Source organism: Vombatus ursinus, unplaced genomic scaffold (assembly GCF_900497805.2).
Source record: "Vombatus ursinus unplaced genomic scaffold, bare-nosed wombat genome assembly UNPS02014816.1, whole genome shotgun sequence".
NCBI lineage: Eukaryota > Metazoa > Chordata > Mammalia > Diprotodontia > Vombatidae > Vombatus > Vombatus ursinus.
In genome coordinates this window covers 3,974,012-3,987,537 of record NW_020954594.1, presented here as the reverse complement: position 1 = coordinate 3,987,537, position 13,526 = coordinate 3,974,012, and the positions used below count along the sequence as shown (strand labels likewise).

At 39.8% G+C, this 13,526-nt stretch overlaps 1 protein-coding gene across 1 annotated transcript in view; it reads left to right on the top strand.

Annotated features, from left to right (window-relative positions):
* GRIK4 (glutamate ionotropic receptor kainate type subunit 4) overlaps positions 1-13,526 on the top strand; it is a 436,546-nt gene that overhangs the window by 237,630 nt on the left and 185,390 nt on the right. Inside the window, exons 8-9 of the mRNA XM_027835648.1 lie at positions 4,616-4,768; positions 6,549-6,653. Of these exons, the coding sequence (XP_027691449.1) occupies positions 4,616-4,768; positions 6,549-6,653 (258 nt within the window). The remainder of the gene's footprint in view (positions 1-4,615; positions 4,769-6,548; positions 6,654-13,526) is intronic.

Here is a 13,526-nt window from a genome sequence, read left to right as displayed (position 1 = left end):
GATAGATAGATAGATAGATAGATAGATAGATAGATAGATAGATAGATGGATAGATAGATATAGATAGATAGATGGATAGACAGATAGCATTTATTAAGGACTTCTTATATACCAAGCACTGTGCTAAGCATGTAGATACAATTATAAGCAATTAAGACAGTCCCTAACTTCCTAAAGGAGAAAGAAAACATATAAAAAGAAGCTGGAAAGGGAAGGGAGTAGCCACTGGACAACATGGTGTGGATATGGGTGGAGTCCAAAGTTGCAGGGAGAAATGAGGATGATAACCAGAGTGCAGGTGGAGTTAAATTAAGCCAAAATATATTACATGCCTATTATGTGTAGGCCATTTGTTAAACTTCGGGGTGGGATATAAAGTTCAGATAAGGCAGAGTCCTTGTCCTTACCAATACTTGCCCTTACTGAACTTAGAAATGACTTTCTCTTACAGAGATGACTATAATGCACAATAATCCATGATAAGTACATTAGAGATTGTAAAACAAACTGTTATGTGATTTTTTTTAGAGGGAAGGCTGACACTGACTGGGAAGTAATGGAGGGCTTCTTGGAGAAGGTGACATTTGAGTTAGACATTAAAGGATGAGTAGAAACTCAGAATTAAATCGTGAATAACCTTGGTATATTAAGCCAGCCATATTTTGATTCTTTTAAATCTGATTGGTAGTCAAGTTGAGCAGACCATTAATAAAAGAGAGATATTTGCTCAGGGGAGAAAGGATTATGTAAAGTAGACACAGACAGATGTAACAGCTTTGAGAAGCATCAAGTGAGAGAATGAGAGAGCCCCACATCAGATAAAGAGAGAAAACCAAAGATGCAAAGGGGCAAGGTAATGGGATGGAGAGGAATGAGCTGAAGTTGATGGATGAGAAAAGACGGCAGAGGAGCTTGAGGAGTCTAGCTGCCTGGCTCAGCAGAGAAGACCAGAGAGTTTAACACAGAGCCCTGGCAAGAGAATTTAATTCACTCCAACAAGCATTTGCCTGATGACATCTTAACCATCTTTAAAGCTCAGATTAAATATTACCTTCTCCATGAAGCCTTTCCTATTCCCCCCTCATCAATATCAACCCTCCCCCTCATGTCATTGAAAGTCTTTTTAGAGAACCTATCATGTATTAGCTTGTATTTGAGTTACTTGTTTACCATCTTATTCCTTTAGGAGATGGTAAGAAGCAGCATAAGCAGGTGGATAAAGATCTGCCTTTGGACTCCAGGAAACTTGATTTCAAATCCTGCTTCTAATCCATCTTGGCTGTGTTACCCTGGGCAAGTCACTTAATTTCTCAGTGTCCAGACAACTCTCTAAGACAGTAAATTACAGAGAAAGTGCAGGTCTGTGTGGGTAGACTTCCCTTTGCTGGTGAAATCACAGGTCAAGTCCCCCCATTTCCCCTCCCTGAAAGAGAAGCCTCTTCACAAGCAAATGTACTACGTCCAATAAAACTGTATCTTTCATCCCCAGTGCCCAGAACAGGCATCTGTGCACTGTAAGCATATTTAGGATTAAAGCATCATAGATTTAGAGCTGGAAAGGACCCTGGAAATCATTGAGTTCAACCTTCTCATTTTATAGATGAAAAATGTAAAGCCCAGAGAAGCCCATGGTGGCTCAGCCAGTAAATGTCTGAGGCAGGATCTGAATGGAATCCAAGTGTTTACTGCATGTTATTTGAATGAAGGTGTGTTGAATACCTATTATGTGCAAGGTACAGTGTTCTGCAGATGATACCAAGATAAATAAAATGCCTTCCTTAACCCATGGATTTTATAGTCCAGAAATGATTGTCCTAATACAAATTAGAAGATAATCAGTGCCGAGCATATTAAGGGATTTGAAGAAGAGCGCAATTCCAGCGAGGCTCATGGATCTCAGTGTCTTGGCTGTCTTGACCTCATAACTATGATAGCAGCTTCTTCTGGGGCAGGATACTGGAACTAACAGATCCTCAGAGGCAAACAGGGAATGGATACCGGTTTGCTCCCCACTGCTACAATGTTCTTTCCAAGGGAGAGTGTAGATGGATGAGAAGATTGAGTCTTCTGCATTATCTTTGCCCAGATGGTGGCAAAGTCAGGTTAGAATTTTAGCTCTCCTCATTTATAGACAGATCAACTTTCTTTTGTTGTTTTAATATGGACTACATTTCTTAAAGATGATCTTAGGATGCTTTAGCCTGGCTCCTATTATTGGGCAAAATTATGAATCAGGTGAAGTTTACATTTGGGATTCCCTTGCCTTACCTTATTCATCAAATCTGAAAATGAACTCTACAGTGATTACCTTTTAATTTATATTACGGTAATCACTCCCCTTCTAGACTGTAAAAGATTGTGCCTTGCACATAATAGGTGTGCTTTCTTTCAACTTCTTATTCTTTTCCCATTTTTTAACCTTCGCTACCCATTTCAAGGACCCAATCCCTTCATTTGTCCACTCATTCATTCAAATAGATACTAATTGAGTAGCTGAGCACCTATCCTTGGTTCTGTAGGAGATGGTAAGAAATTTAAATCATAGTTCCTGCCCTCAAGGAGCTTACAGGCTAGTTGGGGAGAGAAGACAGAGACGCATGAAAAGTTAAATGCCGGTATAAGACAGCAATACCAGAAATGCCACAAGGATGATGGATAAATGGTGCAGCAATAAGTGATATGAGTTTCTTCACAGAAAAATCCATGGCCCAGGCTCTCCTGTAAGGAAGGAGTCATTGAATTTCAAAACTAGAAAGGACCTCAGAGGCTATATAGCACAACCTTTACCTGGATAAAGAGTCCCCATTACAATATACCTAAAAAGTGGTCATTCAGCCTTTAATCAATGGCCTCCATGAAGGGAACCCGCTACCTTCTGAAGCAGCCCGTTCCTCATTCAGTTAGCTCTAATTGCTAGGGAGTTTTCCCCCTTAATAATAATCATGACAGCTAGAATTTATGTAGTGTTTTAAGATTCACAAACATCTCATTTTATCCTCACAACAACTCTAGGAGCTAGGTGGCCTTGTTCATCAAAATTAGGTCTTCATCTATTCTCTAGGACGTGAAAATGTTATTAAGGAAAGTTTGGAATTGATCACTTTTTCATTTTATAGCAGAAAGAGATATACATAATGTTAAATAGTTGGACTCACTCAACATGTTGCCTCTGTACCAAATTAGTTTCAGGGAATAATCATCCATAACCTGCATTTAACTTGGATATCTAGAGTATAGTTCCACAATGATAGCATTTCTGTTGCTTTTTTTTATTCTCACTGTAATCCACTCCCAAGTTAGTATATTTCTATTAAAGCATATATTTTGTTGATATACTTTGTTACCCCTTGTCAAATCTGCTTATTTTTTTTAACAGGGTGTACTTTTTAAAGACACAATTTTGTGCAATGCTTAATCCAAAGAAATCAGTTGTTATGGTGAAATTTCAGGTACCAGTGGAGGAGATATTTTGGAAAAGGATTTTTCTGTAGTCTTTTAAAGTAATATTATTATGGGAAGTATACTATAGAATACTTGGTCAATTGGAAATTATGAATGACACCTTCCTGAAATGGTTTAGAAACATAAATAGGGACAAGATAACATGTGTATAGCTATGTATTCTGCCTATGTATAAGGCTTACCCTGTTGGACATATGCATTACTTGCCCTATGTTGATTTATTCTTATTTATATATACCTTTATAAATGTATTTATGCCTTTTTTAACAAAATGTAGTCATTTTAAGCTTCCCAAAAACATGATTTGTGCCTAGATTTCCTCTGCATTTTCCTACTAATCCTTTCTTCCCCATCTACTATCCACCAACAAACACCACATAATACAGGGCTTTGCACACAGAAAGACTTAATCAGTGTAGTTGAATGACTGGTTGACTAAGCCTCAAATATCTAGAGTATTTACATAAATTTCAGCAGTTCTGAGCTAAGCTTTAATGAGTGTCAAAGATAAATAAAAATCCTCCTTCACTGACCTAGGTATCCCTTTCTTCCTGAAATTCACTGGATCTTCTCATTTTCCTAAAACAAATAAGGAAAATAACACACTAGGGTTAAATGAATGTAAAGGAAAGGGCTGGTGGGTGTCTCCTTAGGTAGTCTAGAGGCCAGGGAGGAAGTCAATACCAGAAATGAAAGTGAAGGCCTTGTGCAGGCAACTTGCACATTCTCAGCTTTGCTGGTTCTAAAGTTCATTAGCATGGAACAAAAAGAAATAATCTGGTAGCCTAAAATGGGGCTTTAGGGATGAATTTATTTTCTTTCACTGATAGACATTCTCTTATTCCCTTATTTCCTCTCTCTCCTCTCTTTTTCTCTCTTAACTTCTCTCTCTCCCTCTCTCTTTCTCTCTCTCCTATTATTTCTATTTCTTCTCTTTTTATTTTATTCCTTCCTGCTTCTCTCATTTCCTTTCTTACTTTTGAACTTTCTTTTCTTCCATCTCTACTTTCCTCCATCCCTTCCCTCCTTTTCTCTCATTGTCACTTTCTCTCTCTATCTCTCTGCTCCCTCTCTTTCTTTCCTTTTCTCTTCATCCCCTCTTTCTCTTTCTCCCTTCATCTTCTGACTTTCCCTTCCCTCCCCACATCCCCAGCTCTCCTCAGCCCTGCTATTTGATGCTGTCTACACTGTTGTGACTGCAGTTCAAGAGTTGAACCGAAGTCAGGAGATTGGTGTGAAGCCCCTGTCTTGTGGCTCAGCCCAGATCTGGCAGCACGGTACCAGCCTCATGAACTACCTGAGAATGGTGAGAAGGGATTGAAGGGCCTGGCTAGCAAGTCTGTTGATTGCTTACATCCCTGGGCTAGCCAGATATGGGGGGAAGGAACAGTCAGGTCAAGGACAAGAGCGCCACTCACACACACACTACCCGCTGTCATAATGTGGTTCATTATTATGGCAGGTGGCATAAACTATAGGTCAATTTGTGTCTCTCAATAATAGCCAAATAATAATAATAATAAGAAGGAGTAGTAATAGCTAGTATTCATTTAACATTTTAATATTTGCAAAGTGCTTTACATGTTATCTCTTTCGATATATAAAATATAAGCTTGATAAAATTAGCCTCTAAAACAGTAAAATTAGTCCTATTTCCGAATACCGGTGTTGTAAGTCCCAATCAGATTCACTATCTGAATCTGAGACCTCTGTAGAATTGGAAGCAGAAAAAGAATGGTTGAGGCAGAGATGGGAAGGGACACTATTACTCAATTCAGCACGTATCCTAATCTTCTGACCTTATCATTCCTCAACTAGCATACTGGCTCAAACATCCATAGCACCTCATTGAATTTCCCCTGGCCCTTCTGAGTATGACCAAGGTTACAAATGATGGCCAAGAACATCCATAGACCCCAGGAAACACAGTTCCCAGTAGTCTAAGGAAAACTGGAGAAATGAATGTTTATGTACAGACACACACACACACACACACACACACACACACACATACACACACACAAAGTTTGGAGACCATGTAAGAATGTTAACAAAAGGTTGGAGATATACATGCATATAAATAGATGTATATGATAAACACATATATGTATACATATACATATATAAGAAAGTAAATGTTAGCAAAAGGTTGGAGATACATGTGTATATATATGTATATGTATACATGTGTGTATATACATATATACAATTATACAATGTACATACATACATGTATCTCCAACCTTTTGTTAACATTCTTACACAGTCCCAAACCTAGTTTCCTTTAGGGTTAGCCTGATTTTATACATATTAAAGGCATGTGGTGGTGTGATTTTTTCTTTGGAGTTACTACAAAAGGGACGATTTTGTGAAAAGATGCCATAGAGGGAAGGCACGGTATTCCAGATGAGACATCTAAACAATTCTTGAAGTTGTAGAAGGTGGGTACAGGAGTGCAGAGGGCAAAGGGGAGAATTCTAACCTCCCTTCAGCTTGAAAATGGACAGGGATATGAGTTTAAATATTGGTAGAGAGGTTTGCCACTTAAATCATTCACATTCCCCTTTGAATGGATTAAAAATAAATAACATGATTCACAGGAGTTATATTTACAGTATCCCAAAACTCTTAAATGGAGACAGGAAGACAGATCTTGACAGCTTTTACCTCTCCAGTATTCATTAAATACAACATTTATTCAACATTTATGAAGTACTTATTATGTGCTGGGCACTGGGGAAGACTCAAGGCTTAGATAAACTACAGTCTTTGCCTTTGCTCCAAAAATAAATATAATATAAAGTATCACATGATAAATTAATTGGGTATAAAACAATGTTCTGCGTGAAGTCTAAGGGGAGGGGAGCAAGGAAGATTGTTACTTCCTGGAGAGATAAGGGAAGACTTCAAAGAGAAGGTAAGATTGAAGTTTGTCTTGGAAGGATGGCTAGGAATACGTTAGAGGAAAGGGAGAATGGAGTGGGAAGATGGGAAAAAGGAGGTCATTCTCTCTCCCCTAGTGTACGCTCTAGGTCAATGGAAACACCAAGCCACTTTGGTGCTGTAACTCACTCTCTCTTGGACAGGTAGAATTGGAAGGTCTCACCGGCCACATTGAATTCAACAGCAAAGGCCAGAGGTCCAACTATGCCCTTAAAATCCTGCAGTTCACAAGGAATGGCTTCCGGCAGGTAAGCTCAGTGCCAAGATGCTTTAATGGCCAAAACTTCCACACTGTGCCTACCTCCTCCCCACCAGTGGATTACGTTCTTTGACTCTGTACTAGTCAGAACTATAGCCACCTCTCAACCTTCCACATCAGCAGTATGTATATCACATTATATCCCAATCACTCATCTCCTCTCTCCCTCCTAGCCATTGCCAGGCAGTGAGCATGAGCTCAGAGATTGCAAAATCATTTTAAGAGCAATATAAATAAAATTATATAATGGAGAGAGAGCATCATCCCAAGAGTCAGAAGACCAAGGTTTTTATTTCCAGGTCTGTCATTAACTAGCTCTGTGACCTTGGGTAAGTAATTGTCTTTTTTTTCCTCTGGACCTCATTTCTCTTCTAACATTTTAGGATTCTTGGAAGGTAGAATCATAAAATTACATATATCATATATATATGTGATATGTATATCATATCTCTGTATGTACACACACACAAACTCATATAGCGTATGAAATCCACACCCTTCATTTTACAGATGAAGAAACTGAGACCCAGAAAGGTTAATTGACTTACCCAAGGACACACAGCTAGTAAATGATAAATGGTAGGGCTCAAATCTTGGCCATTTCTTTCCACTTTACCACACCATGCTGCAGAAAAAAAATTACATAATGAATGTCAAATTTCAACATTATTTGTAAGCTCCTCGACATCTAGGAAGGTTATTTTTTTTTTATTCCCAATGTCAGGTAAAGTGCCCTGAATGTAGTAGGTGCCTAATAAATGCGCCTTGAATTTAAGCTGATTATTTAGGTTGATGAATAAAAGTCAGGCTTGGGGCCACTTGAATCCTCTGTTCTTTAGGTCTGGTGTCATTGATTTTGCCATCCTAACGCTTCTTTTGACAAGAGGGCTAACTGTCCTTTGGAGCCAATGGACAGCATTAAGGGCACTCAGACTATTTTCTTGTTAAGGAAATGGGTTCCACTCTGTGAAGTTATAGGGAGGCAGATTTTAGCTCTACCTAAAGAATTTTGCAGGGAGGCAGTGAGGTGGGTAAAACAGCAGGCCTAGGGTCAAGAAGACCTGAATTCAAATCCGACTTCAGACACTTACTAACTGTGTGACCCTGAGCAAGTCACTTAACCCTGGTTACCTCAGTTTTCTCTCTGTAAAATGAGCTGGAAAAGGAACAGGCAAACCACTCCAGTATCTTTGCCAAAAAAAACTCCAAATGGAGTCGTGAAGAGTTAGGCACGACTGAAATGACTGAAAAATAACAACAACAGCAACAACAAAACTATACAACAGTATAATAGAGTGTTTCATATAAAGGTGTTCAAGCAGAGGCTAGATGAACATTTGTCAAAATACCATAAAGGGGATTTATACTTAAGATTGGTTGTTGTGAAAGGAAATCCAGGCCAGCAGACTTCGCAGTTCCTCTAGGCCTGTATATATCACTCCAACCCTTGGAACAATAATTATAATAATTAATGAAAGCTAGAATTTATATAGTGCTTTCAGGTTCACAAAGTACTTTACAAATATTATTTTATTCTCACAAAACCCCTGGGAGGTAGATGCTATTATTATCCCCATTTTACAGATGTGGAAACTGAGGTAGACTTGCCAAGGGTCACACAGCTAATAGGTTTGTGAGGCAGTATTTGAACTCAGATCTTCCTAACTCCAGGCCCATTGCTCTATCCACCATACCACCTTGCTATCTTGTACTTGACCCCAGGTTAGAAAATACACTCTACCAAGTAAAATCAATATAGGCCAGCCTGAGCTTGTATCTGCTAGGTGGCACAGTAGGGCCCATCACAACACATGGAAACAGAAAAGGAATAATAGATAGAAATCCAGTCTCGGAACCATGAAGACATAGGTTCAAGTCCTGACTTCTAGATATAGTGTTGTATGACCCTGGGCAAGTCACATAACCTCTAGGTGCTTTAGGCAACTGTCTGAGATGATAAGTTGAAAAAAAGGTATCTACCTGTATTGGTAAAGGGAATTTCCTTATCAGGAAGTGCCCTATATTAATATAAATGATGTGTCCAGGTTCTATTCCTGTTTAAACACATACATACATATGGGAAATAAGTATATTCATGGAATAGAATGGAACCAGAGCAGGAAGATTATGAACAATATATCCATGACTGCTTAGGAACAACTGAAGACTTTCAGCTTCCCTCTCTGCATCCTTTAATAAAGGTTATGCCTATAAACTAACCAAGGGTCTGCTCCATTGTATCAGATGATGGGAATCTTTGGAACCCAGTACCGAGGCAATTAGGGCAACTAGGTAGTACATGGAGAGAGCGCAGTACCTGAAGGCAGGAAGACTCATTTTCCTGAGTTCAAATCTGGCCTCAGATACTTACCAGCCATATGACCCTGGGCAAGTCACTTAACCCTGTTGCCTCAGTTTCCTCATCTGTAAAATGAGCTGGAGAAGGAAACAGCAAAACATTCCAGTATCTTTGCCAAGAAAACCCCAAATGGGGTCTTGAAGAGTCAAACACAATGAAATGACTAAACAACATCTGAGACAATTAGTAGCCACAAGGAGATTCTTAGCAGAGGCATAGGCTTTGTACCAAGAGACTTCTAAAATCCTTTCCAACTCCAAGATTTGATGATTCCATGATGGACTCTCTCACTTCTATCTATTGACTGTAAATAGTTCCGTTCCAGGGATTGAGGTAGATAGCTGCCAGAAATCAAATAATTCAATTGAAATCAATTTAATGAACATTTATCAAGTTTTTACGATCTGCAAAGGCTCAGAGATAAAATGAAAGCCCCTTCCTTCAAGGAGCTTACAATCTACTAGGGAAAGTGGGGGCAAGTCCTCATTGTTTAATATGTGCTTCACTTGGGTGACCTTTAGCGGGGGTGAGCTGGAGACAGCTCAAACTGTCTGGTCCAGATAGTTAAATTTTCAGTGTGAGCGTTTATACCTCAGAAATTGGCCAACTACCAATCAGGGCTGAATTTATTGTTTTGTTGATTGCCTAGACTTAAGAAAGTGATGGAGAGAATATAAATAATGCAAATTAAACTTGAAAACATGTCATGCATTTTCAGAGGCCTGGTTATCAAACACTGACCCCCACACTTCTAGTACAAGATATAGAAAGGACAGAGGTTAGATATGAGGTAAAATTTCCTGCCTGTTACAGAAGGTTAAGCTATACCTGAGAGAATTTGTGGCATCTCCTTTCTTCGTGATCTCTTAAGAATTCACCTTCCATGAAACTTCCTTCTCTGTGACTTGGATGTTTTGGTTTGATCTTACATGAGAGGACCTGTGGAGGTTGACTGCTGCTAGAAAGTCTACAGATTCTCCTGCAGTCATTCCTTCCACATCACCAGGGTTAGGAGCATGGCACCCCCATCCTATAGAAAACCTGTGGAAAATTTTTTGGCCACTGAAGAAGTCTGAATTTTTTCTTTTTCTTTTATGGGGTATTTATAGTATTAAAAGATAAAATATGTTGATATTATTCAATACTATACATATATTTTATGCATTTACAAGTTTCTAAACTTTTTCTGTGTTGCCTTTGTGTATCATCTATGGCTTCTGCAATCTCCCCAAAAATTCCCATTTAATTTCTTATGCCGACCTGCAATATATCAAAACCGTAATGAGGGAAGTTGTGTTGTGAAAGGGATAATTGTATTTTGTGCAAAAGAGTGAGGATTCACTCCTGAGGAGGCAGTGTGGTATGTGGTAGAAAGGCCCCTGAACTAAGAATTGGGAGGTCTAGCTCTAACTCCCTTTAGTGCTTGGATTAACCAGATCGCCTCTCTGTGACTCAGTTTCCTCCCCTATAAAATTGGAGGATTGCACTGGGTGATCTTTAAGATTCCATCTAGCTCTCATTTTCTATGGTTCTATAATTTTGCTTGAGGTGGGTTTGCCCGTCTCATCACACTCTAACCTCCTCTTCCTATGACCATCAGCACACATTGTCACGTGGTCAAGGTTCAGCATGTGCTCATTGGTAATGGGCAGCGTGAGACAAAACTGGTTCCTCTCAGTGGAAGCTACATATGTAATCTTGGCCTCACTGTGCTCTGACCCAGTGACCATAGTACAGCTTCAGAGCAGCTGGAAGACAGAGTTAACCAGCCTTTACTGAGTCCCCACAGCGTGTAGTTTTACGTTTTGACTTGGGATACAGAGAAAAGAACAGGCATATTTCCTTCCTGCAAAGACCTTCTAGACCAGGAGGAGAGAATGATAAAAACACAGGCAATAAAAAAGGAGTTCATTACAATGAAGACCTTTTGTTCTTTTTAAAACTATATATAAATATGAATGAGGCAGACAGAAGTTGCGAACAGAATTGGCCTTAGCATCAAGAAGATTTGGGTTCCATCCTGCTCTGATACACACAGACTGGATGACCCTACACAAGGCCATTAACCTGTTAGTGCTGCAGGCCTCTCTTTAACTACGTTGTAAAGCAGATAGCAATGTGCTTTGGAAGGAGTTTCTGGACTGGGATCTTCCTATACCAATGAAATAAAAAATCTAGTCCAAAACGTGTGTGTGTTGTATATAAATGGTAACAGACAAGGAATAATGGATAGAAATATAGTCTTAAAACCATAAAGACACAGGTTTATGTCCTGGCTCTTAGATGTATTGATTGCGTGATGCTGGGCAAGTCACATAACCTCTAGGTGCTCTAAGCAACTGTAAGTTGAGGAGAAGGTGTCTACCTGCATTGGCAGAGGGAATTTCCTTACCCAGGAGTTTCCTATATTAATAAAATGAAGGTCCAGGCTCTATCCCTACATAGAAACATACATAAATACAGAAAATGTATGTGTATAAGTTCTTTGAGAGTAGGGGATTGTGGTTTTGTCTTCGTCTTTTTTTTTTTTTACTTTTTTTTTTAATCTATAGTGCTTAGTGCCTGGCATATAGTAGGTGTTTAATTAATGCTTGTTGATTGATGGGCATTATTATGATTATAGAAGAGGATGGTGGGAAAAGTTGTGTCAGGGATTATTCTGATAAATCAGGGAAAACTGGTGGAATTCGTTAGAGAAAACTCCTTGGAAGAAGTGACCTTGAGCTGCAAGTTTTAAAGAAAAAAATCTGACTTGAATACTTCCTGAAGGTCATTGGTGAAACCATTATAGATATAGCAGAGATTATCCTGGGACCCTCCTGACCATCTCTCGTGTCTAAATGGGCCCCTTGGGGGAAGTCTGAGTGCAATCCCCCGACTGAACTTTGCTCCACTTTTTCTCTGTGACCTTGTCCTCTTTCTGCTCAACTTGACTGACCCTAATCCTGGTCTGCACAGAAGAATCTTTACTGGGAATCAGGCCTTCCAGCTTCATGTCATTTCCAGAAAGGACCCAGCTCTGCTCTATAGGCCAACCCAACCCAGGCCCTCAGAGTCTCTGCCTTTAAATGTTCACAGAAAGCTCAAGGCTGAGCCTGGAGCTACACCCAGTGAACAGGGATTCTTAACCTGGGATCTATGAACTGGTTTTTGTAATATAGCTTATAACTATATTTCAATATGATTGGTTTCCTTTGTCTTTCTTATAAAAATATGCTTACATGCTGATCAGCAATGGGGTTGGGGCTATGAATGGCCACTGCATTTCTAGCCTGAGTGAAAGAGGGAGACTCATTCTCCAAGATAGATAAATAGATAGATAGATAGATAGATAGATAGATAGATAGATAGATAGATAGATAGATGGATAGATGGGTGGATGGGTGGATGGATGGATGGATAGATGGATGGATAGATAGATGGATGGATGGATGAATAGATGGATGGATGGATGGATGGATGGATGGATGGATGGATGGATGGATGGTTAGATGGGTGGATGGACAGATAGATGGGTAGATAGATAGATAACAGATAAGATAGATAGACTGGTAGATAGGTAGATAGCTAGATAGACAAACAGACAAATATGGTTCAGAATCTTGCAACAGAATATGGGCTCCTTGAGGGCAGGAATGATTTTTACCTTTGCCTTTGTATCCTCAGTGCTTAGCACAGTAGGTGTTTAATCAATACCTGTTGAATAGATGGATTTCTTGTGCTCCCAGGGCAGAGGCTGCTTCTGACATTCCCTTTGTTCGCTGAGTTACGAGTGGCTGTGGAGTTGACCCTGATCTTGCGCTTTCCTCTTCACTAGCAGCTGATCAGGCTCAGAGTGCCTCTTCACCTGAGTCATGCTTCTCCCGTGGCTACCACTTAGCCCAGCTCTGAGTGCCATAGTCATTAGGAATTAGTGCCTTCCTTCTCCCACTCCTCTCTCCAACTACCACCAATTCTTCAGTTTTCTCCCATCTAGGAATCTGGCATCTGCCAGGAAGTGTGTTCCTCTCTCTGGTTCCCATGGCTGCATCATCATGATCATATAAGTGAAAAGAACACTGCATTTGGAGTCAGAGAACCTGTATTTGAATCCCAGCTCTGCTATTAATGTGCATGGCCTTGGCTGTCATTTAACATCTCTGGATCTGAATTTTTTTTCACCATGAGGCTGTGAGGCTAGAATATATTGAAGTTCTTTTCCCATTTTAAATACTATAGTCAGTCCTGTCCTTGCCCACCCCACCTCCCAAAGGCTTATAATCTAATTCAAACTGTAGGAAGATGGTTGCCATAGGAAAGAACATTTTGGAGACTGAGGGAAAGTTCCAGCAGGAAGAGACTTCAGTAGCTTGTACCTGGAATTCTTTGGTTCCAGTGGGGAAAAAATGGCAGACCTATATATGGAGATGCATTTCTCTCTCTCTCTCTCCCTCTCTCTCCCTCTCTCTCCCTCTCCCTCTCTCCCTCTCTCTCTCTCTCCCTCTCTCTCTCTCTCTCTCTCTC